This window comes from Podarcis raffonei, chromosome W (genome assembly GCF_027172205.1).
Source record: "Podarcis raffonei isolate rPodRaf1 chromosome W, rPodRaf1.pri, whole genome shotgun sequence".
Classification (NCBI taxonomy): Eukaryota; Metazoa; Chordata; class Lepidosauria; order Squamata; family Lacertidae; genus Podarcis; species Podarcis raffonei.
The window spans coordinates 18,104,874-18,130,582 of record NC_070620.1 but is presented as its reverse complement, the minus strand read 5'-3'; the positions used below and the strand labels follow the sequence as shown (position 1 = coordinate 18,130,582).

The following is a 25,709-nucleotide window of genomic DNA, read 5'->3' as shown; positions in this document are numbered from 1 at the left end:
GGGCGCAAATGGTGCCCGCCGAGTCACCAGGTCCACAGGCTTCAGCGCCTGTGGTTTCTGAGGGTCCCCGCGTCGCCGCCGCGGCAGAACCCAACCCCTGTTGAGCCAATTCCCTCCGGAGCTCGGAGGGAATCCGCCATTAGACGATGGCGCCAACCCGGAAGTCTAATTGCTTCAATTTCCTGCCCAGAGCCTCGTAGTCTCTTTTGATCTTCTGGAGGCTATTGCTTGCAGTGTCATTGGTTTCCACATGAACCAAGAGGAAGGGGTATTTGTCAGTGGGTTTTATGATTCCTTGCAGTCATTCAGTTACATCTTGGATCTTAGCCCCGGGGAGAGCACACCTCCTGAGACATCTTGTCAGGCCCACAGATCACTGCTTCTGTTCCCCTCAGTAGGGAATCCCCTATCACCACTACACGCCTCCTCTTAGGTTTGGTCGGGGTTCTTCCGTGAGCTGTCCGTTCCAAGGTCGCCTGCACATTCCCTGAGGACTGACTTTGCTGCTCGTCTTCATATACCTGATCGACTGTAATGAGGGAGAGATCCTCAAATGGAGTCTGTTCTTCGTCTTCCATGCTAGGGGAGAGGACTTCAAAGCGATTGTGTATTTCTAAACAATCAGAGCGAACCCTGGGCTTCCTACTTCTTTGAGTCACGTTTCTCCATATATCTGGCACCTGTGTTGGTGAACTAGCCTCCTTCTCAGGGGCGTCCCCTGTCTCCTCCTTGGTGGAGACGGTGTTCTCTGTTGCTTCCAAGAAGAGCTCCAGCTCTCTAATTCTTTGGAGCGTAGCTACACGTTCCTCCAGTTGCTGGACTTTGTCTTCTAAGAGGGCAATCAACATACAATTGCTGCAGGTAAAGCTGCCTGCAACCTTTGGCAAGATGGCAAACATTGCGCAGGAACCGCAGGCGACTGCAGCTGTTCCCTCACCCTCCATCTTGAAAACATGTCGTTGGGGGTGGCTACAGTGGTCCTCCATCTTAAAAAGCGTGAAGACAGGACAAATAACCTCCCGCAAAAAAACCTAGGTCTCTCCCAACAAACGTTTGAGACTAGCTCCCCTAAATCTAAAAGATGGATCAAACTGCGCACACCGGAGAGCAGCTAATCAGCCACAAAGAAACTCACACACCCTCTGCCTCTGAATCGGATTCCCAGGCCATCACATTGATTGAAATAGAGGATCAAAAAATAATTTTATTAGGAGATTTCAATGGAGTGGTACAGTCAGAATTGGATAGGCTAACAGAAAAGAAGAAAGGTAATCAAGGGAAATTACCAAGGTCCTTGTTCAATTTGGTGGAAAATCTGGACTTAATAGATGTTTAGAGAGATAAACATCCAAGTACAAAGCAATTTACATTCTTTTTGGAACCTCACCAGAGTTGGGCGAGGATAGATCAGGTCTGGACCTCAAGGTACCTAACTCCAAGAATTTTGAAATGTGAAATACAGCCAAGAACTCTATCAGACCATAACCCCATAGTCTTAGAAATAAAAGGTAAAGTGCAAAGTATATATAGATGGAGGATGAATGAAAATCTTTTTGAGAACTCCGAAGTAATTGAAAAAGCTAAAGACACCCTGAAAGAATATCTTAAATGGAAATTAAATAATGATATTAATATTGACATAGTCTGGGACGGAAGCAAAGCCGTCATGAGGGGTCACCTAACACAGCAAAACAGCTATAGAAGAAAATTAAGAGAAAAGAAGAAAGAAGATATTCTAACGCAATTAGGAGAATGTGAGAAGAATTTAACGATAAAACCCAAAGGCGAGCAGAATAAACAAGTAATTAAAATGTTACAAACCCAATATTCAATGCTGGTAAATCAGGAGGTAGAATGGAAAATAAAATCAATGAAGCAGAGATTTTTTGAATCAGCCAACAGAACAGGAAAATTTTTGGCATGGCAGTTACGGAAAAGACAAAAACAAAGTGTAATAAATAAGATAAAAGTTGAAGGACGTCAAATAGAAGATTCGAATGAAATAAAGAGATCATTCCATAAATATTATGAAAAACTATATAAAAGAGAAAATGAAGAAACAAACAAAATAGGAAAATATTTAGAAGATTACAAAGGAAAATACATAACAGAAGAAGAAAAGGCACAATTGAATAAACCAATTACGAAAGAAGAAATACAAGAAGCGATAAAAAAGATGAAATTAGGTAAAGCCCCAGGCCCGGACGGATTACCGGCCAAATATTATATGTGTGTTATGTGATGTGATGAACAACATTTTGCAAGGAGGGAATATACCAGGTACCTGGAAGGAAGCGCATATAACCCTGATTCCTAAACCAGACACTGATAGACTGAATATAAAAAATTACAGACCTATTTCATTGTTAAACAATGATTATAATATTTTTGCAGAAATACTTGCAAACAGACTTAAAAATTGTTTAAAGGATTTTATACATAAAGACCAAGCTGGATTTCTCCCAAATAGACAACTTAAGGACAACGTCAGGCATATCATAAATATTATAGAATATTTGGAAGTCAAAAATGAAATACCGGCGGCCCTAATATTTATAGATGCCGAAAAAGCATTTGATAACGTATCATGGCAGTTTCTGTTAAAGAGCATGGAGACAATGGGGATAGAGGGCACTTTCATGAAAGGCATAAAAGCGATTTACTCTAATCAAACAGCTAAATTGATTGTTAACAATAATTTGAGAGATTCATTTAATATTATGAAGGGAACAAGACAAGGCTGCCTCATTGCGAGAAGCAAAGCTACAGGGAACCAGGCAGAGGGCCTTCTCGGTAGTGGCACCCGCCCTGTGGAACGCCCTTCCAGCAGATGTCAAAGAGATAAACAACTACCTGACATTCAGAAGACATCTTAAGGCAGCCCTGTTCAGGGAAGTTTTTAACGTGTGATATTTTACTGTATTTTTGGTTTTTATGGAAGCCGCCCAGAGTGGCTGGGGAGGCCCAGCCAGATGGGCGGGGTATAAATAATAAATTATTATTATTATTATATTATTATTCTATCCCCTTTACTATTCATAATGGTTTTAGAGGTAATAGCAAACAGGATGAGAACTACGCCAGAGATACGGGGGGTCAAAATTGGTACCAAGGAGTAGAAGTTGAAGGCATATGCAGATGACTTGGTGTTATCCTTAGAAGAACCACAAACAAGCGTCGGTAAGGTTTTGGAACAATTAGAGGAATTCGGCAAATTATCAGGTTTCAAATTAAACAAAATAAAGACTAAAATGCTGGTTAAAAATATGGATAGGAATATAAGAGAGCAATTAGAACAAAAATATGGAATTAAAGTCGTAAAAAAAGTAAAATATCTAGGTATCTGGTTGACATCGAAAAATATCAGTTTAATCAGTGATAAATTATATACCTACATGAAAAGAGATTAAAAAGGATTTGGATATACGGAATAGGTTAAAGCTTTCATGGTCCGGAAGAATGGCGTCAATCAAGATGAATATTCTCCCAAAAATGTTGTTCCTATTTCAGACTATTCCGATAATCAGGGGGCCTTCGATATTTAAGGAATGGCAAAAAAATATTTCAAAATTCATATGGCAGGGAAAGAGGCCGAGAATTAAATACCAACTACTTACAGACCGGAGAGAAAGAGTGCCAAATCTAAGATTATACTATGAAGCTTCCTGTTTATGTTGGCTTAAAGAGTGGATTGTTTTAGAAAATTCGGACTTGTTGGACTTAGAAGGCTTTAATAATAGATATGGCTGGCATGCTTACTTGTGGCTCAACAAAGAAAAGGTTCACAAAGGTTTTTCAAATCATATTTTTAGAGGAGCCCTGTACGAAGTTTGGGAGAAAAACAAAAAACTTCTAGAAAGAAACACCCCATTGGTGGTTATTCCCGGTAGATATTTTAACAATAAAAAAATTGAACATGGAGGGGAAAAGGTTAACATATGAAGATTTATTGGTAAAAACAGAAAAAGGTTGGAAGATTAGAACTTATGAGGAATTGAAAGATAGATTGACAGGTTGGCTACAAGACCACCAGATAAATGCACTTTGGAATGAAGATAAAAAATTGGGGATGAATGAGAAAAAAATCTAAATATCAGATAGAAATTCTAGAAGGAAAAACCAAACTTTTATCTAAGATGTATAATTTTTGTTAGAATGGGATACAAAAAATGAGTTGATAAAGGAGGTGATGGTAAAATGGGCAATTGATTTTGGATATAACATAGAGTACGACAAGTGGGTGAGGCTATGGAATAAAGGAATGAAGTTCACGGCATGCGTCACATTAAGGGAAAACCTGGAGAAAATGATGTACCGATGGTACACTGGTAAAATTGGGGAAAATGTATAAAATTGGGGGAAATGTATAAAATTGGAAACACATGCTGGAAATGTAAGCGGAAGGATGGGGATCTTTACCATATGTGGTGAGTTTGTGAGGAAATGAAAAATTTTTGGGAGCTTATATATAACGAATTAAAGAAAATTTTTAGATATACTTTTTCAAAAAAACCGGAGGCATTTTTGTTAGGAATAATAGGTGACGAAATTAAAAAGGAAGATCAGAGATTGTTTCAATATGCGACGGTGGCGGCCAGGGTATTGATAGCTCAAAAATGGAAATCAGCAGAGATCCCTACGGTTATGGATTGGCAAGTAAAATTATTTGAATACGCAGAATTAGCAAGAATGACACATAAAATTAGACACCAAGAAGGTACAAAGTTTATTGACGAATGGAGTAAATTTGTGACATATATTGAAAGTAATTGTAGAAATTTAAAAACTACAGTAGGCTTAACGTAAACCTTGTGACGTGTACATAATTGGAACAGAAACTGTAAGAGTAGAAGTATACCAAGAAAACCGCAACGGGATAGGAAGGAAGTCGAGGCGTGATCCAACGCAATGTAAATAAGATGATGGTACCAAAGAACGATTGTTAAGAGTATTTGTTTTAGTTTTTGATTGTTTGTTCTGGTTTGTTTTCTGTTTAACTGAAAATCTCAATAAAAATAATTTTTTAAAAAATGTTTTCCATACAGTCTTTCTTGAATCTGGATATTAGTTGACAGTATGTAAGCAGTTTCATATTTTTTCTCCTCTTTAATACTTTGGCATGTATTTGATCTGTTCTTGAATATGAACCATATCTTGGTACTATATATAGTCATATATTCTCTTTTCGGCTCTAATAATAATTTTCCAGTGGAGACATTAACAGTGCAGGTAAGGGCATTTTTGTGATTTTTGTAGTGCAACTCATGATTTTTGTGGTGAGGATCCATGTTTTTGTTCCACGGTGCGACCAGGAAGCCATGGATCTGAGTTTTTTGTGTTGCAGGATGTGCCCCTGGCTATGGTGTGTGATTTGATGGTGATTTAGGGGTGGCCCAATGCAAAAATCATGAGGATCCATGCTTCAAAACCATGTTTTTGGACCATGGAGTGGCCAGGAAGCCGTGGATCTGAGTTTTTTGTAGTGCAGGCTGTGCCCCAGGCTGTAACATGTGATTTGACAATGAGTTTGGGTTGGCCCAATGCAAAAAGCATGAGGATCCGTGCTTCAAAACCACGTTTTGGGGCCACGGTACGACCAGGAAGCCGTGGATCCTACTTTTTTGTGGTGCAGGCGGTACCTCAGGACATGATGTGTGATTTGACGTTGAGTTTGGGGTGGCCCAATGGAAAAAGCGTGAGGATCCATGAGGATCCGTGCTTCAAAACCATGTTTTTGGGCCACGGTATGGCCAGGAAGCCATGGATCCGTGATTTTTTGTGGTGGATGCTGTGCCCATGGCCATGATGTTTGATCCGATGGTGACTTTGGGCTGATCTAGTGCAGAAATCATGAGGATCCATGAGGATCCGTGTTTTGTAACCATGTCTTTGCGCCATTGCGGCACCACGAAACAGTGGGTGCGTGAATTTTTTGGTTCTGCCTACAGACTAAGAAGTGGTCTACAGTATCATGGTGTTTTTATTTTGTTTCAATATAAAAATCGTATGAATTCATGAGGATCCATGCCTCGGATCCATGTTTTTGTGCTGCTGCAGCGCGGCAAAGTGTTGGATCCACGTTTTTATAGTCCAGTCTGTAGGCGTGCCTTCCAGGTGTGATTTGACACTGCATTTGTTGGGGTTATTTTTTAAAAAAGGGAGGATCCATGAGGATCCGTCTAGATCCGCCTTTAACCCAGACCCTCATGTGAGCTAGTGATGAAGGCAGTTGTAGTCCCAAAACAGCTGGACGGCCACCATTCGCCAGCCAACCTGCGATTCTGTGTGTGTGCGCCCGCGCGTTGTTTATTGTCGTTTTTCACTACATACCGTGAGAGGCGGGGAGAGGACGACCCTCTTTCTGGACGGGCCGGGCGAGGGAAACGCACATCCGCAGCCTCCACAGAAACAACAGCCCTTGTTCCCATCACCGCAGCAAGCGACGATGGGCGGCCCGAGCGAGGCCCTCCTCTCTGTGCACGCGTCGGGGAAGCACCACCCACCGCCCCGCCCCCTGCCGCCTCTCGCGCCCTTTTGCCGCCTCCCGCTTCACATTCCCGGCAGCCCTATCGACTGGTGACACAAAAAGGGGCGGGGAAATGGGCGGGCCCATCCGCTGAGCCGAGGGAGAGAGTCGGAGAAGCGGCGCTAGGTGACCGAAATAGCCCAGAGGCGGCGGCGGCGGGTCTGTCCGAGGGGTGAGTGAGGGCAGGGAGCGGGGGTCTGCCGCCCCCCAGGAATGCCCTCAGGGGTTTCCTTCCCGCTGAGGGGCCTGTTTGGAGACTACCATTCCCACCATTCCTCACCTCTTGCTCCTTGATGGGAGTTGTAGTCCCGAAACAGCTGCGAGGCGACCCGACCCCGAAACAAAAGCGGGTCTCCTCGGGCTTGAGGGGAAGGAGCTGCGCTCCTCTGCGGGGGGGGGGGGGCGGAGATCGGGGGTCTTGGGCCGTTGGGGGGGGGGCTTCCTGGGGGAAATGACTCTCGAAGAAGCAGGCGAACCTCGCTGAGGGCGAGGAGGGCCTGGCTTTTTTGGGGGGGGTCGTCGTCGTCATGCCTTTGGCGGTCACTCTCTCTCGCCTTGGGGGTCCCGGGCAGTGGTGGGCAGCGCCTCCTTCTCCCGTGGCGGAGTTCCCGGAGTTGTGTCAGGGATGACCCCCCCTTAGCTTTTTTGGGACTACTATGCCCATCATCCCTGGCCACTGGTGCTGTTGGCTAGGGATGATGGGAGTTGTAGTCCCAAAACAGCTGGAGGGGCCAAATTTTATTAATAGCGGTATGGAGTATAGTGGCCAAGAGTAGGAGCTGTGAAACAAGAAGTCCTCCATTTGAAACAACTATGAACAATATTATGATTGTTTCTATATATCAGGCTTCCTCAAACTCAGCCCTCCAGATGTTTTTGGCCTACAACTCCCATGATCCCTAGCTAGCAGGACCAGTTGTCAGGGATGATGGGAATTGTAGTCTCAAAACATCTGGAGGGCCAAGGTTTAGGAAGCTTGCTATATATTAATATATATCCACCTGGCTGCCAAAGTATGCGAACCAGAGCCTTTGACCTTTACCGTTGTTGTCTTTTCTGCCTATAGGTTTGCCAAAATGCTTTCGGATTCCTAAATTGCTCTGACAAGACGCTTGGGGAGACGAAGCGGTCCTGTGAGCAGAAGGCGCAGCGGGGAGGACGACTCGGGGCCAATGCAGCAGCAAAAACGGCAGCCAGAGTTAGTGGAAGGAACCCTTCCCGTATTCCTGTTCCCCACGGAGCTTATCTTTTACGCGGACGACCAGTCGACCCACAAACAGGTGTTGACTCTCTATAACCCCTATGAATTTGCCTTAAAATTCAAAGGTGCGTCTCAGGTACAATTCAATTGAAGGGCTTGCTTGGGGAGGAGGGATTGCCTCAACTTCCTTTTATTCACTTTCTGACCTGCCTTTTGCCTGAAAGTCCCTGGGTGGGTTACAATAACTTGGGAGTCTAGATCAGGCATGGCCCAACTTGGCCTTCCAGCTGTTTTGGGACAACAACTCCCATCATCCCTAGCTCACAGGGCCAGTGGTCAGGGATGATGTCCCCTCAAAGACTGAATGGCAAGCCAAATAGATAAGAGTACTTACAATTAGCAAGGAGAATGGGGTCAGGAAGAGGAAATACAAAACAAGAAGTAAATAAGGATTGGTTAATATCTCAAAGGGTACTGCAATAGTAAAAGTTTTCTGGAGGATATTGAATGAGCGTTGTAATACAAAGTACACGTTAAAGTTAAATTAAGTTAATGTTCTGCCAAGGGCAGGGTTCTTTCTAGATCTGGAGCCAATAAACACACCAGTGGATGAAGAATAAGTAATGCTTTATTTGCATAAGGTTAACAGATAGCAGCAGGCATACAAAACACAAATTACAGCATACCTGACAGAAGTCACACACAATCTCCCCTTCAGCTGCCTGGAGCTCCAGGTAGAGCAGCAAGAGAGAACCCAGCCAACAGTATCTGGTACCTCAATCTGTGAAGAAGCTCTGTGAGCCCCTTCAACCTACAGCTTTTATAGCCAACTTTGATTGACTGCACCTGGTTAGCAGGGATCACTCATGATCAGCCTGGGACACGGGTTGTGACTCAACAGGAATGCGGAGCAGCTGAGCGTCTCCAACCCAATTCACTGCAATTGGGTATCCTCCCCACTAGCCAATCAGCACCTAGAACACAGGAGACCCAGGAAACTCCTGAAACAGGTGTGTGGAAAACAAGTTATACCAGCATGAATCAGCAAATTTAAAACCAGGAATGTAAAGGGAAAGAGGCATGTCATCTAGCTCCTTGAAATTACAATGGTCTTCAGCGTTTCCCCAACAGTTAACGAAAAACAACGTTGTGTAACTGTAAATAATAGTTTATTTGAAAATTAGTACCATGGGTATAGTTGGAAGTTTCTTTTCTTTGCTGACTAAAATATGAGCTATTACTATGTTTTTGACTCTATTCATTTATTCTTCTTTTCTTTTTTCTTTTTCCCCTCTCCCTCTCTTTTTCCTTTATTTTTGTTATTTTGTATGTATACTCTCAATAATTTTTATGTTTGTTTGCTGGTATTGCATGTATTTTTTTTAAAATAATATTTATTACTTTTCCAACCATTTAAACACTACAAAAAAAAGAACAATACAATACAAAAACACTACATAACACTAGCACATTAAACTAACAAAACAAAACAAAAACAAACAAAAACAATTTAAAACACCTCAAACATTTTCAATATCTTATCTTTCATTCACTTATTTCAACAACCTCCTCACACCTCCCTTTTTGTATTCCACTTCTGTTAATTGTTTCAGCAATTCCTTTCCATCTTCCTCTGTTTTCTATCCTATAATTATCTTAACACATTCTAGCCTTATTTTTTCCTTTAATATTCTATTAATCTATTTATACTTAATTCCTTATAACATTTCTACTAAAGCCATATAACTTCATTCCAACATTCTTCTAACATTCATTAATTTTACAATATTTCTGTAAATAGTCTTTAAACTTTTTCCAGTCTTCTTCCACCGACTCTTCTCCCTGGTCTCGGATTTTGCCAGTCATTTCCGCCAATTCCATATAGTCCATCAACTTCATCTGCCATTATCCAACACTTCCGTGTTTTCAAGAAGCAGCCGTTCTCTCAGCCAGCAAAAAGCAGTTGGTTCACAACAAAGTTTAAGGTCTAGCAGGGCAAATCCACCTCCTTTGGCATCAGTCAATATCTTAAATTTTACTCGAGGCTTCTTGCCCTGCCAAACAAATCTGAAAACATCCCTCTGCCGCCTCCTGAAACAATCCATCCCATCCAAAACTTGCAATGTTTGAAACAAAAGCAACATCCCCGGCAACACAGCAACACTCATCCCCCCCACAGCAACTCGGCCCAACAATGACGACTTCAAATTTGTCCATATTTCCAAATCCCCCTTCACTTCAATCCAACGTCCTTCACAATTATCCTTAAATAGATTCACATTTTTGGCAGTCACGCTAACCCCCAAATACCTCTCTTTCTCAACCAATGTTAGTCCTGTCTCCTCCTGAAACTCTGTCAAGCTTTCCTTTTCCAATTCAGGTAGGGCTCTGATCCTCAAATTCGTCTGTTTTTCTTTAAGTTCAATCATAACAAGCGTCAACTTACGTTCATCAAGTTGCCTCTGTAGGGCTGGGACTCTCTCTCTCTCCAGTTGTGTTGCTTTACATTCAGCAGCAACGACTTTCTCCCTGGCTTCATCTGCAGTTTGCCGTATCAAAGTAGATTCCTGTATCAATTTCTGGATGGTTTCTGTATTGGTATTCACCTTTTGTCCCGGATTATTTATACTCTCTGCAATTAAGTCGATTTTAATATTTACAGCATCCACTTTCGCATTTATCACGTCTGTTTTCTTGTGAAGCTGTTCCAGCGAATCGTTTATCTTCACTAATGCAACCGCTAAGGCCTCTTCTGTCGACATTCCTCTTGGTTTTGAGTGTACTGGTACAGAAGCAGCAGCTGAAGAGGCAGGGAGGCCTGATGTTGAGCCTCTCCTGGGTTGCTGCCAAGTCCTCCCAGACCTTAATGTTTTTTCAGCAGTTGACTGGTCTGTTTTTTCCTTTCCATTTGCCATAGCACTTAAAAGATTCAAGGTCAATCCCAGAGTCTCACAGTTTTTTATCTTGCAGCTGGAAATTCCCCTAGCCCAGCTCTTGTAAAGCAACCAGTTTCAAAAGCTTCCACTAGGGGGAAACAGTTTCTATTTGTATTAATCAGTAATGTCCTCTTTTAAGCACAGTTCCAATAATCCAAAGTTAGTCTCAGTTTTCAGTTACTTTTACTCCTTTTTTTAAAAACAGCTGGAGACAGTAGAAACAATGTATTCTCTTGTTTAGCTGTCAATGAACGTTCTAAACGCTGTCAATGAACATTCCAAAAGACATCAATCCTGCTAGCTGCCTGTTTCCAGGGTCAGAGCGGCGGTATTTTAGCTCTCTTCGCTCTCTCCTACAGGCATATTCAGTCCACCACTTCCCCCCCTTCTTCTCCTGTCTCCAAGGGGGAGTTTAATGTTCTTTGCCGATGGAAATTTAGTCTCTTACAAAAGGCTTTCCAAGGCTTCAGCTTGCAACCTCATTGCTTCAGTCTATTTACAAAAGGGGGAGGCGGACTTCCTGTATTGAACCTCCCCATTTCGATGCCAAATTAAAGGTTTAAAAATCCAATTCTACCACTTCAGCTCTACTCACGGGTAATTACTTTGGAGTCAAATTGTCCACAGGAAAATGTCAGTGCTCTCCGGCAACAGCTATGCGGCTTCGCTCCGTGGAAGAAGCAGACGATTCGAAGCACCGCGCCGCTCACCCTACGTCGCTCCGGATCCCCGAAACCGGGTTTCCCCGTGAGTAGGGGAGGCGCAAAAGGTGCCCGCCGAATCCCACGCTCACAGGCTTCTCCCGCCTGTGATTTTTTACGGGTCTCCACCTTCGCCGTGGCGGCCAGACCCAAATTCCCATGGGGCAAATTCTTCCCGATCAGAAGAATTCTGCCATTACCGGAGGCACCAACCCGGTGCATGTATTTTAAGACTTTGCTTGTTCAATAAATTCTTTATTAAAAAAGTGGTCAGGGATGATGGGAATTGTAGTCCAAAGCAGCTGGGGGGGCCGAGTTGGGCCATCCCTGCGGTAGGTGAAGTAAATGTCAAAAAAATGTAGGTCATAGGCAAACTCTGTCCCTCCAGATGGGGCTACAATTCCCACCACCCCTGACCACTGATCCCATTAGCTAGGGATGATGGGAGTTGTAGTCCCAAAACAACTGGAGGGCCGGAGTTTGCCTGTGCCTGATGTTGAGCTTCGCTTCTGTGCCAGTTCCTGGCAATTGGCTGATATCGAATGACGGCCCTTTTTCTTTTCTTTCAGTTCTTTGCACAACCCCAAATAAATACATTGTGGTCGATGCAGTGGGTGCGGTGAAGCCTCAGTGCTGCGTTGACATGTGAGTAAAAAGCTGGTTTTGGGTTTGTTGGCTTGTAATGAGTAGCAACCACTAACCTGCCTTCCAGAGGCCAATCTTCCCTTTATTAGATGTACAGTCCACCCTTATCAAGACATCTCAGGGTGGGGGAAATAAAGAAAAATGGTCCAGGAGGAACGTAGAGGCCAGTGAAGTTTGTTCTGGGTCTGAGCTTTCGTGTGCATGTGCACTTCTTCAGATGCACGGAAACTGAAGTCTGTATAAGGACTAGTATGAAAAGAGGCCTCCCAGGCCCATATAAGAGCAGCGCAAATAGTTGGGCCTGATGAGCGTTTACTGTTCCCAACCCTAATCCTGCAGAAAGCCATCTAATTGGATTTTAATTTGATCCTGACTTGTTTTCAGGAGGTAATTTCGTTATTGCTTGATTTTATACCAGTGTTACATATTTGATGTTAGCTGCCCTGAGCCCGGTTTTGGCCGGGGAGGGCGGGATACAAATCAAAGTTTATTATTTGTTACTATTACCAGGCCGTGATATATAGTGGGAGGGTGGGGCGGGGTTTTTCTACAAAGGGTAGTAGAACTCAATGGGATTGGTCAACCTGTGGGCGACTGTGAACAACTGCAAATAGTCCGGCAGGAAAAAGCAAGGGAGATTATGCAGGTGAACAAAAATAGCTGAAATAATAAAAAAATGAAAATTGTCTAGTAGCACCTTAGAGACCAACTTAGTTTGTTCTGGGTCTAAGCTTTTATGTGCAGGCGCTCTTCTTCAAATACACTGAAACAGAAGTCCCCAGACCCTGATATATAGTGGGAGGGTGGGGTGGGGTATTTCTCAGAAGGGTGGTAGGAAATGGGTGATTTTATGGTTCCCAAAAGGAAACCTTCCTCCACTTGTCCATATTGAGAGGATGCAAGCAAGCCTGAACCTTTCCCAAAAGGAAACCTTCCTCTGTCCATATTGAGAGGAAGCCTGAGATAAGGTAAATAGGGTGATTTAGAAATGCGAAGATAAAAGTGATTGCATATGGAAATCAGGGAGGGGAACAGGAGGAAGGCAAAGCTCAATTTGAGAAAAGATATATTTGATAAAGAAATTTTATTTGGTTGTTATAAAGCAGGCAGCCCCAACATTCGGCCCTCCAGATGTTTTGGACTACAATTCCCATCATCCCTGGCCACTGGTCCTGTTAGCTAGGGATCATGGGAGTTGTAGGCCGAAACATCTGGAGGGCCACAGGTTGGGGATGCTTGTTATAAAGGAAAAAAAGAAAATTTAATAAACATTAAAACAAAAAAAAAGCAATAACGTGTTAAAAACGGAAATATGGCCGTTCACACTCTCCTCCCGTTACAGCGTGATCCGTCACCGAGACGTCCAACCTTGCCACTATGGTGTGATTGACAAGTTTCGGCTCCTGGTCTCCGAGCAGAGCCAGAGGAAAGCGTTGGGGAGGAAAGAGGTTATCGCCATGCTGCTTCCGGCGGCGAAAGAGCCAAAGGAAGAGGAGGAGAAGAGGATCACGGAGCACCTGGCAGAGAGCGTCTTTTTCGAGCAGGCTTTATGCCAGCCAGGTAGTTGGGTGCTTGGAACGCCATTGCTTTTTGGTGCTATATACCGGTACCTGCCTCTTTCTTTCTAAAAATTGTTTTATTTAAGCATATTTACTTTTTTTCCTTTAAACGGTTTTTATTGGTTTTGCGATATATACATCCTTGATGAAATATCTCTCCAACAATTTCCCATTTTTTCCTGCCCCCCTCCCCTGGACTTCCCTTATCCTTCCACTTGGTTTTACTTTCAATTTCTTCATCCTGCGTCTTATTTTTTTTCTGCCGGGGCCGGCCCACTGTCCCTCAGACCTTGTGGGGGGCAGACTATATTTTGGAGACTATATATATATATTTGGAGACTTATTTTTTTTATAAAAATGAACAAATTCCTCTGCCCCACAAATAACCCAGAGATGCATTTTAAATAAAAGGACACATTCTACTCATGTCAAAACATGCTGATTCCTGAACCGTCTGCAGGCTGGATTGAGAAGGCGATTGGGCTACCCATGTTATATACACTTGTGAATGTTTACTGAAACCCTGCCAATGAGTCCAACTCTTCGTGTTGTTTCTTCATATATATCGTAAATGGTTCAAAATTCTTTTAAAGTCTTTGTTGTCCCTTTTGTGTAATTTATCTGATCATTTGGCTAATGCTGCATATCCCAGGAGTTTCTCTTGACACTGTTTTTTCATTGGGCTTTCTTCCGTCTTCCTAGCTGGTGCTAGTAGAATTCTTGCCGGTTTTGTTGCACACATAATTTCCAGTTGCCTTTTCTTATTTCTTTAAGTATATTTACAAGCAGACAATACGGAGGCGCAAGTTGCAGCTATAACAAAGGTGGCATTTTTTCATCTCCGCCAAGCTAAGCAGTTGGCTCCTTACCTCCCTCGCCCTGATTTAGCCACTGTGATCCATGCAATGGTCACCTCCCGGCTCAATTATTATAACTCGCTCTACGCGGAGCTGCCCTCGAAGCCGACCCAGAAACCCCAGCGGGTGCAGAACACTCCCCGCCGCAGGACCACATCCACCCAGCACTATGCCAGCTGCACTGGCTCCTGGTGGAGCACAAGGTCAGGTTTTAGGTGCTGGTTTTCACCTTTAAAGCAGGCATCCCCAACCTGTGGCCCTTGAGATGTTTTGGCCTGTGGCCAAAGGTTGGAGATGCTGTCAGGGAAGAGTTAGAGTTAGAAGATTCCAGTTTCCCAGAGGGAGAAAGCATTCCCCAAGGGGGGGAGGAGAGCAGTGAATTGAGAAGAGAGCAACAGGAACAACAGGGAGGGACCGGCTGTTCCCAGGAAAGGCAAGGGTTAAGTTCTAGCTCAGATTCGGAGGAGGGGAGATACAAGCCAGCTCTAGCCAGGAGGTTAGAAAAAAGAGCGGGAAAGTGAAGGGAAGGGCGCCTTCGCCATTTTGAGAGTGGCTGGTCATGGAGAAGCAGAGCTCAGAAGGTATCTGAAAGAAGTGACTCTGAGGAATAATATTTAAGAACCGTTTATAAGAATGTTTTGTTAATACGCAATAAAAAGTTTTATAAAAGAACAAGAAGCATTTGTGTGGTGATCTGAAGAGGACAACGACCAGTCCTGACAGATGCCTGCTTTCAAGTAAGGTTTTCCAAAGAATCCGGGGACACTTTTTTTTTGGAAAGAGAAAAAAAAAGCTATTAACAGAAAAGTTACTTTTTAAAAAAAATAAGAAGTACCCTCTTCACTTCTGTGGTCTCCTCTGTCGTGTGGCCTTCCTCAACCTCGGCCCTCCAGATGTTTTGGGACTACAACTCCCATCATCCCAAGCTAGCAGGACCAGTGGTCATGGATGATGGGAATTGTAGTCTCAAAACAGCTGGAGGGCCGAGGTTGAGGAAGCCTGCGCTAGCCGCTGTGGAGTAGGCTTGGCTCGGGCCGGAGCTCGGCCACGTGCCCTCAGCCTCCTGGTGCTCTCCTCTTCGGTGACAGCACAGCAAAGTCAGGGCTCCCCTCTTTTTTGCCTTCCTCTTTCTCTTCCTTCTCCTCCTCCTCCCTGTGTCGGCTCCGTGGTATTTCTTGCCCTGGAGCGCCACTGAGCAGTCAGCTGGGTCGCCGGGCGGTCTCGCCCCCGGCTTGATTTGGGTCGCGGTGTGTGTGTGTGTCAGCAGTTCCCCCAGTTGACATGCCGGGCGTCCCCAGTTCCCCCTTGGCAGTGGCGGCGGCAGTGGCAGCCTCAGCAGCCATATGATGTGCCTTGTGCCATTGAACCAATCACACCTCGTTCATTCCCAACCAATAAATCAACAACAATATAAATCCAGGGACATTAAATCCGGGGACAGGTTTGTAAATCCGGGGACTGTCCCCGGGAAACGGGGACATCTGGTAACCATAATTTAAAGCCCTATACTAACGTTACTGGATTTCCCCCCCATGAATCCGGGGACACTGCAACTTCAGTTGAAGGGGATAGGTTTTGTCAGGGGACAGATTTGTAAATCCAAGGACTGTCCCCGGGAAACAGGGTCGCCTGGTAACCTTACCCTATACAGCCGAGGGCCCTCGTACCTACGGAACCACCTCTCCTGGCATGCCCCGTGGAGGACCTTAGGGTCTGCAAATAATATCTTGGAGGTCCCAGGCCTCGAGGAAGTTCAACTGGCCTCAACCAGGGCCCAAGACCTTTTCAGCTTTGGCCCCGGCCTGGGGGAATGCTCTATTGCAGGAGACCAGGGCCCTGCGGGAATTGACGTCCTTCCACCAGGGCCTACAAGACGGAGCTGTTCCACCTGGCCCTCGGTCCGGGCCCAGTTTGAACCCCCCCCCCCTCTATGGGACCCTGTAAGTTATCTCTTTGGCCCTTTTATCGGCTCATGTGGGACCAAAACGGATAGCTGGCCCTTACGAATACTTGAGGTCCCCGACCCCTATGGTTGTAATTCATGGGCAGCCATTTAAGTTTATCCTGGTTCTAATTTTTAAGCTGTGTTTTAATCATTTGGTTGCGTTTTCATGTATTTGATATTTGAGGTTAGCCGGCCTGAGCTTGGTCTTGGCTGGGGAGGGCGGGGTATAAATAAAATTTTACATACTAATAAGGTACACACACTTAACCCAGGCTTCCTCAACCTCGGCCCTCCAGATGTTTTTGGCCTACAACTCCCATCATCCCTAGGCAGCAGGACCAGTGGTCAGGGATGATGGGAATTGTAGTCTCAAAACATCTGGAGGGCCGAGGTTGAGGAAGCCTGCACTTAACTACAAAAAACCAGAGAGTAAAGGGAAGGGGTCAGGAAGGGGGGGAAGGATCAAGTACCACACTCATTTGACTTTTAAATGTTTTATTTAAGCATATTTACAAACAGACAAAAAGGTACACACAGTTCACCCCCCAAAACCAAAGAGAGTAAAGGGAAAGGGTCAGAAAGAAAGGAAGGATGGAGGACCATACCCATTTGACTCTCCTCCACCAGCACCCAGCACCTTGTAGTCCTTTAAATTCTCATTCCCACAGCATATCATTTATTGTTGCAATTACTTCTTTTATAGTACTATGACGGTGTAACATCAAGTCACCTTACAAGCTTAGTCTAGCAAATGATGGTATGGTGTGCCTCCAAATTCCAAAAAGGAAACCTTCCTCTGGTTGTCAATATGAAGAGGATGCCAGCAAGGTCAAAGCTTTCTGTAAAAAAACAAGCAAAAAAACAAAAAACTAAGGGATTTTATGATTCAAAAAAAAAAGGAAAGCCTTCCTTTGGTTGTCAATATGAAGAGGATGCCAGCAAGGTTAAAGCTTTCTGTAAAAAAAAAAGATTTAAATCAAGTCTTGTTGACTAGTGATTTAAATCCCTCCTTCCTCCTTGCTTCTCCCCACCCTGCCTAGAGGAGGAAGGGGGCTGGCTGAGTGCCATTTTGAGCAGCCCCTCTCCGGAGCCAGCCCTTTCGCACTCCGCCGCCCTGCTGCTCCTGTGGGCCGGAGAGTGCAGCGGACGAGCTCGCTCTGCCTACTCACGAGAATCAGCAGCAGTAGTGGTGGCAGCCTCCAGGAGGTAACTGCAGCAGGTGGGGCTCGGGAGGACTACTTGCCCCCCTCGCCTCTTCTTCCAGCTCCACCCCCCCCCCTGGTGCTGCTTCTCTGGCTCCTCAAGTTGCTAGGGATGGTGGACCGGCCCGTGGCAAAAAAAATTTGCCGGCCCCTGCTCTAATCCATGGGTCCGCAAACTACGGCCCGGGGACTGAATCCAGCCCAATTACCTTCTTAATCTGGCCAGCGGACAGTCCAGGAATTGGCGTGTTTTTACACGAGTAGAATGCGCCTTTTTATTTCAAACACACCTCTGGGTGATTTGTGGGGCATAGGAATTTCTTCATTTTTTTATTGATTTTTCAAAATATAGTCAATGGACAGTGGACTGGCCCCCTGCCAGAAAAGTCTGCCGACCCCTGAAGTCCTAGCCATTCTGGCAGGGTGGATTTGACGGAAAGCAAGATTGTTTGGTGAAATGAAACATTTAGGAATGAAGTGGATCTCATTTGTAGATAAATAGATAAACTTTATTCGCATTAGCCAATGGCCATAGCAACATAAAACAAGCAATATATACAATTAAAAAGACAACAATGGGTAAAAAGGGCCAAGATTATTGTTCAGATAGTGTCCCTTAATCTCATTGCACCCTTGATAAACCTAGCAACCTTTGCTGTTGTCTGATCATTTTGATCTGCTAAAAGAAAAAACAATGTGGCCACAGATGGGCGGCCTGGGATGGTAAGTAAGAGTGGGGTGATGATCTCATTCCTCAGAGCTTTATAAAGGGGACAGAACAGGACAGGAAAACATGAGCCACTGTTTCCAGATTGCCATCTGCACAGGGGCAGAGTCGTTTCTCAGTTGGAATCTTTTGGTATCTGCCCTCAAGTACGGCAGAGGGCATCACATCCAATCTGGCCAGTGTGAAGGCACGTCTGTATTTTGGGATAGTCATTTGTACTTTTTGTTATACCAGGGGTGGCGAACTCCCAAGAGACTGTGATCCACTCAGAGTTAAAAACGGGCAGTGACATACCCCTGTTTTGGGGGGGTTCAGGTCTAAGTAGGTCACGATCTACCTATTGGACATGCCTGTATTATACCATTCATAAAAACTGTGGAGAAAAAAATATAAATTTTACAGTATGTTATTTAATAAGAGAAAAGCACCAGAGAGATTGGCTAAAATGAACAAATCGCTTGGTAATAAGTGTTGGAGATGCACAAAACAGATTGGAACCTTCTACCATATGTGGTGGACATGTCCAGAGATCAGAAAGTTCTGGGACATGATTCATGAAAAAATAAAAAAGATACTAAGAACTTCACATAGTAAAAGACCAGAAACATATCTTTTGGGAATATTGAACAGTGATACTGTATTCCAAAAGAAAAAACTAATTTTTTTCTGTACGCGACATCAGCGGCGAAAATTCTGGTGGCTAAGTACTGGAAGGGTAACCAGGTACCGGCCAAAGAGGAATGGTTATGTAAATTATGTGAATATTTGGAACTGGCCAAATTTATGGATATAATAAGACTAAAGCCAATGAATACAGTCAAGAAGGAATGGAATTGCTTGAATGACTATTCAGAAAGACAAGGTTCAAAAGTAAAAATTTGGCTGTGTCTAGAATGACCTCGTGAATAGAAAAGGGAAAATATACATATATACAAATCTATATATTAAGAGGAAAATAATACTGAAATACAGATAAAATATAAAAGGTGAAAGGAAATGTGAGAGTGATGGAAGTCTTATTATTATTATTATTATTATTATTATTATTATTTAAAATAGTGTTTATTGTATTGAAATATTATACTTTTCTTTATTCTTTAACTGTCTACTTTTTTCTTTTTCTTCTTTTTTTCTTTCTGTTTTATTGGATATTTTTCTTTATGTATGGTTTTGTTTTGATTTATTTACTTTGCAACATAATAAAGATTTTTTTAAAAAGTTTTGTTATTTACTAAATTCAATAAAAGGGTGGGGGAAGAAAGGAAAGGAAAGAAATTCTGCCCCTTTCCATAATGTCAAATGCCTTTTCCTTTTTCCAGAAAACAGAATTGCCTCATCAGGGCCGAGTTTGCTCACCGTGTTCCTCGGAATCGTGTGCATTGCGGCTCTCATGCTTCCCACATTGGGAGAAGGGGGTTCCCTCGTGCCTCTCTACCTCCACTTAAGTGTGAATCAAAAGTTAGTAGCAGCTTACGTATTAGGTACGCATCTTTTTGTTGTCATTACATTATGTGATTTGGGGCAGGACCAAGTGAAAAAATGAAAATGTGTATAGAAACGTTTTAAAAAAACAACCTATAATCGAGTCACTGTGTGAGGCCCATGCCAGCAAAATTGCAACCAGCGTGGATAACGATCAATGGTTTTTTTAAAAAAGTTTTTAAAAATCGGATTTTTGAAATAAAATGCTTTTGGAGGAAGAATCTTTCTATAGTTTTCCTTTTAGGTTACATTATAGTCCAAAAGCTATTCATCAGGAAATAAGGATTTAAGTTTTTAATGTGTGCTAAAACTCAGTCTTAAGTTGTTTTTAAAAAAACGTTCAACCCCATCAGTTAACAAACATGGGTCCATATGCTAGCATGTTATTGCTTTAGTTAAATAAATGGTTTAAATTGTGATGAAGGAAATGATTCTTTCTCTCCTTTCAATTAAGTACAGCAGAAAAGCTGTCCAAATAGAAACAGTTAGCTTATGAAACCTCACCAACATTTCATCATTATCTGTCAATGTATTTCGAATAGTAGAACCAAATCAGTCATTTTTGATAGAACTGTAAAAACGATTCTGAAATTTTACTGTTCCAAAAAGGAAACCTCCCTCTGGTTGTCAATATTAGGAGGATGCCAGCAAGGCTGAACCTTTCTGTAACTTATTCCAAAAAGGAAACCTTCCTGTGCTTGTCAAATATGAAGAGGATGGCAGCAAGGCTGAACCTTTCTGTAGAAAAAAATATGATTTAAATCAAGTCTTACTGACTAGTGATTGAAATCGTGATTGAAATTGATTTGAATCCAATCCACCCTGATTGCAACTGAAAGTATATCTGAGCCCCCTGATATTTAGGCGTTTGTACAAAGATCAGTTGTCTTTGCAAACTACATTTCACAAATATTAACAAACGTGCATCTGGCTCCCGGTGAACAAGCTTTCATGCCTCTCGGTGTGGGTTATTTCTCGGGTTAAGCTGAAATAACTGGATTTTTTCCTCTGATTCTTGCAGGTCTTATCACTATGGTCATCCTGAGAACATGAGTGAGAACACAACTGGATGTTTATATTTTTTCTCCTTTTCTTACCGCATTTTAAATTTGCATCCTGAACGTGGGCCTCTGACTCCCGTTTGGGTGCAAAAATCATCTGGCGATTTGCATTGCTTTTTTTTTCTGGAAAGCAAAGCTTTAACTCTGTTTTCACTGGAAAGACTCGCATGCTCGGAGGCACTTTTCGACAGACAGCCATGAAATTGGTCGAAGGAATTTGCAGAAACTTCTCTACCTAGGTCTACCATGCAAAAATCTCATTTCTGCTTTCTTTTTAAATTGCATGTTTTTAAATTCACGTCGACTTTAGCGTTTGGCTGCCATAGGAGCCAGCAGTTCTATCTGCAACGTTCATTTGACTGTGAGTATTGCAAATTTAAATACGGATAAAATGCCAAGATGGCGGAATAGAAAGCCGCTCACCTGACAGTGGAAGCTGTCATGTTTTTCAGTCTATTTTTGGAAACTCAGGTTTAAGAAAACCGGGGGGGGGGGGGGAGAGGAGAGAGGAGATGGCCCACAGTATAAGACGCCCCCTATTTTTGGAGACTCAGATTTAAGAAAATGGGAGGGGGGGAATGGCCGAGAGCATGGGTAGGCAACCTAAGTCCCAGGGGCCGAATGCGGCCCAATCGCCTTCTCAATCCGGCCAGCGGACGGTCCAGGAATTGGCGTGTTTTGACATGAGTGCTTTTATTAAAATGCATCTCTGGGTGATTTGTGGGGCATATGAATTCGTTCATTCCCCCCCCCCCAATATAGTCCAGGCCCCCCCCACAAGGTCCAGGGACAGTGGACCGGCCCACTGCTGAAAATGTTTGCTGACCCCTGGCGCCCTTTTTTACAAAAGGAGAAAAGAGGACAAGCTTTTGCAACCATACAACTACACCGGATGAATTGTTGACTGCTAAATCTGCAACACAGATTTTATATATATATATATATATTTAAACTAATACATTACAGCGGTACCTCTGGTTGCGGACAGGATCTGTTCTGGAGGTCTGGCCGGATTCCGAGGTTTTTGCAACCGGAGGTCCCATTCTGTGCATGTGCGCGGCGTGGTAGAGCGCTTCTGCGCAAGCTGCAAAACCCGGTAAAACACTTCTGGGGTTGCCACTTACATATCCCGAAGTTTACGTAACCAAAGGGTTACATAAGCGGAGGTACTGCTGTATTTGCCCTTCAGGGAAGCTCGTCCATAGTAGGCACAGGCGTGGTTCAACTTGGTCCTCCAGCTGTTTTGGGATTACAACGCACATCATCCCTAGCTAACAGGACCAGTGGTCAGGGATGATCGGCGTTGTCCTTATATCTTCTCTGATCCTTTACTGCGAATGTAACAAGCTCTCTATAAATTACGAGAAGACAAAAATTTTGGTCTTCTCGAATGGTTGGAAATTAGAGAAATGGAAAATAAGAGGGCAGGAAATTCAACAAGTGAAAATCTATAGGTATCTGGGAATCTTATTCCAGAGCAATTTAGGGTGGGCAAATCATTGCACAAATGCCATAAAACAGGCAAAGTGCACCTCATCAGCTGTTGCCCGTTTTTATTATCAGAAAGGCAATCAATTTATTCCTGCGGCCAATCAGATATTCCAAACAAAAGTGCAATCCCAGATACTCTATGGAATCCCGCTATGGGTCCAAGCATATAATAGTGATCTAAAAAAGATTCACTCCAGCTTTCTGAGACGTATTCTTGGACTCCCAGCTGTGATCAAATATGAAACAATGTGTGCAGAAATAGGCATACACACAATGGAATATTGGGCCTGGTCCACCTCAATAAAGTACTGGTTACGCTGCCATTTTCGCTGCCCTCCATCAAGTCTGCTCGCTGATTTGCTCAAAGACTCCTACAAATCAAGATGGTATCAGTACCTCGAAAAAAAGATTGAATCTTTAGGCATCGAGCTGGAGCCCCTGTACAATTCTAATGAGCAATACATTTTCCATAATATCCTAACTAGACTAAAGGATGTCGAGAGGCAAAATATTATGGCAGCTGTAAACAAAATTTGTTCGCCCATATTCTATGATTTAAATATCTTAGATAGCAGAGCCAATTACGTCACCAAATTAATAATTCCAGCCCAACGTAGGGCTTTTATGCTGGCCCGTTTGAATGTTTTTCCCTCAGCATTTGTCAGGGGAAGATATCAAAACATCCCTAGAAATAAGAGATTCTGCAGATGTTCTATGAATGTCCCGGACACGGTAGAGCACATTCTCTTTCAGTGCCCATTGTACAGTACGCTCCGTCAACGCGTGCTGTCCCCTCTTCTGGGTGGTCTGGAGCCCCAACAAGGTGAATGTGTGGGATTCTGCCTATCCGACGTTGACCAAAGGGTAACGGCGGGGGTAGCCGAGTTTTTGGTAGCAGTCCTCCAAGGAGCAGGTTAACAAGGAAAACCACTGATTTTATATGTATATATATATATATGTATGTAGCCAACTGCTGCCTTTCTGTTTATATCTCAAGGCTTTTATATGTTTCTTTCTCTTTTACCGTTTTATTTGTATAATGCCTAATAAAGGTTTGAATAAGTAAGTAAGTAAGATCGGCGTTGTAGTACCCAAACAGCTGGAGGGCCAAGTTGGGCCATGCCTGATCTAGAGCAGTGGTGGCTGAGGAAACCAACTCTCCGCAGGTGAAAACCAGAATAGGGGTAACAAGAGGTACAACTCCAATTCCAAACCAACGCTTTCCAAAGGAAAATTCCAGGAAGGGAAAAGCCAAATGTCCTTTTTTTCTCCTTTTTCCAAGCCAGATGAGCACAATCTCACATCAAATTCCGTGCTATTTCTCGGAATGAAGGAAGGAAGAAAATCAAAGTTTTCCAAATGTGGACGACAAGAAACATTTGGAACCGGAATCCTACAAATAGGACAAGGTTGCCTATCAATACAGACCAGCCAGCGCTCACAGAACATGGGGAAAGGGCTTCATAAATACTCTAACAAATCACCAGACTACTACTATGATGATTATGATTATGATTCTATTTATTTTATTTTACAGAATTATAAATAATAAATAGTGTGTGAGACAGTAGATTACAAATTGTTTGCTTCTTTTTTAAAAAGAAAAAAGAAGTTAAGGCCGATGGGATCTTGTGAGAAGGAATAGATCAGGCTTCCTCAACCTCGGCCCTTCAAATGTTTTTCGCCTACAACTCCCATGATCCCTAGCTAACAGGACCAGTGGTCAGGGATGATGGGAGCTGTAGTCCCAAAACAGCTGGAGGGCAGAGTTTGCCTAGGTCTGATCTAGTTTATTTCAACGCCATTCTTACCTTCAGAACAGGCATGGGCAAACTCCGGCCCTCCAGATGTTTGGGGACTGCAATTCCCATCGTCTCTGACCCCTGGTCCTGTTAGCTAGGGATGATGGGAGTTGTAGTCCCAAACATCTAGAGGGCTGGAGTTTGCCTGTGCCTGCTTCAGAACAAGCGATCGCAACAGCTTTCCCGAGAATTAAGAGTTACGACCCGAGCAGACATTGGCAAAATAATAATTTATAATAATAATTTATTCTTTATACCCCGCCCATCTGGCTGAGTTTCCCCAGCCACTCTGGGCGACTTCCAATCAAGTGTTAAAAACAATACAGCATTAAATATTAAAAACTTCCCTAAACAGAGCTGCCTTCAGATGTCTTTTAAAGAGAACATAGCTGCTTATTTCCTTCACATCTGAAGGGAGGGTATTCCACAGGGCGGGCGCCACTACCAAGAAGGCCCTCTGTCTGGTTCCCTGTAACCTCACTTCTCGCAATGAGGGAACCGCCAGAAGGCCCTCGGTGCTGGATCTCAGTGTCTGGGCTGAATGATGGGGGTGGAGACGCTCCTTCAGGTAGTTAAAAGGAAAACCGGCAAACCAGGCAGCATTGGGCCTGATGTGTCTATTAAAAGGAGAATTATTCTTTCTAAACAAGTATCTAGACCAGGCATTGGCAAACTCGGCCCTCCAGCTGTTTGGGGACTACAACTCCCACAATCCCTAGCTAACAGGACCAGTGGTCTGGGATGATGGTAGTTGTAGTCCCCAAACAGCTGGAGGGCCAAATTTGCGTAGGCCTGACCTAGAGCAACAGAGTTTATTTCAACTACATTCTTACCTTTGGAACAAGTGACGGCGACTGGTTTCTCGCCGACATTTTTAACGCGAATATAAATTGGGTGCTTTTCCAAGAATCTGGAGGAAATGTGGATTCACTTTCTTTGAAAGGAAAGTCCCGATCCGAGCAGTTGTTGTCAAAATAATTGGTAGTTAAAAGGAAAACCGAGCAGATGTTGGCAAAAGAATTAAAAGGGAAACCGGCGAGCCAGGCACTGCCGGGACCTGGCGCATCCCTTAAAAGGATTAAAATCGCCAGGAGACGTTGCCGAGAAGGAAGGTTGACGTGGGCATTTCGCACTCTGCGCTCATAATCCAGATGCCCTCAGGGGTTTTATGCCACCAATTTCTCTGTAGGCGGGTATAGCGAAAGGACTGCACAGGCGGACATCCAGGCGAGCGGCAGGGGGGAGTCACTTGGGGGAAAGGTCATCCATCAAGATGAAGGGGGTTTGGATCGTGCAACAGGTGCTTCCGCCACGGCGCCTTTGGCCAGGGAGTCGGAGGAAAGCCTGGCACTGCTGGAGCTCCCGTCGAGGGCATCCGAGGACAAACTGCAGGGCACGAGGGGAAACCACAAGCTTCAGTCAGGGCACATGAAATGAAAATTAAAAATTAAAAAAAAGTCCAGTAGAATCTTAGAGCAGGCATAGGCAAACTCCTATGTTACATTTCCCATAATCCCTGACCACTGGTCCTGTGAGCTAGGGATGATGGGAGTTGTAGTCCAAAAACAGCTGGA

At 43.7% G+C, this 25,709-nt stretch overlaps 1 protein-coding gene and 1 pseudogene across 1 annotated transcript; one reads left to right on the top strand and one right to left on the bottom strand.

Moving 5' to 3' along the window:
* The first annotated feature begins 4,189 nt into the window (after positions 1-4,189).
* On the top strand, positions 4,190-19,842 carry LOC128405984 (uncharacterized). Its single transcript, XM_053373037.1, has 6 exons — positions 4,190-4,328; positions 6,437-6,685; positions 7,668-7,724; positions 11,934-12,009; positions 13,352-13,569; positions 19,619-19,842. Exons 1-6 carry the CDS (start codon positions 4,190-4,192, stop codon positions 19,840-19,842), a joined length of 963 nt encoding a protein of 320 aa, XP_053229012.1.
* A 4,269-nt stretch (positions 19,843-24,111) lies between these two features.
* The window catches only part of LOC128406033 (P2R1A-PPP2R2A-interacting phosphatase regulator 1-like), a 38,164-nt pseudogene continuing 36,566 nt past the window's right edge, over positions 24,112-25,709 (bottom strand).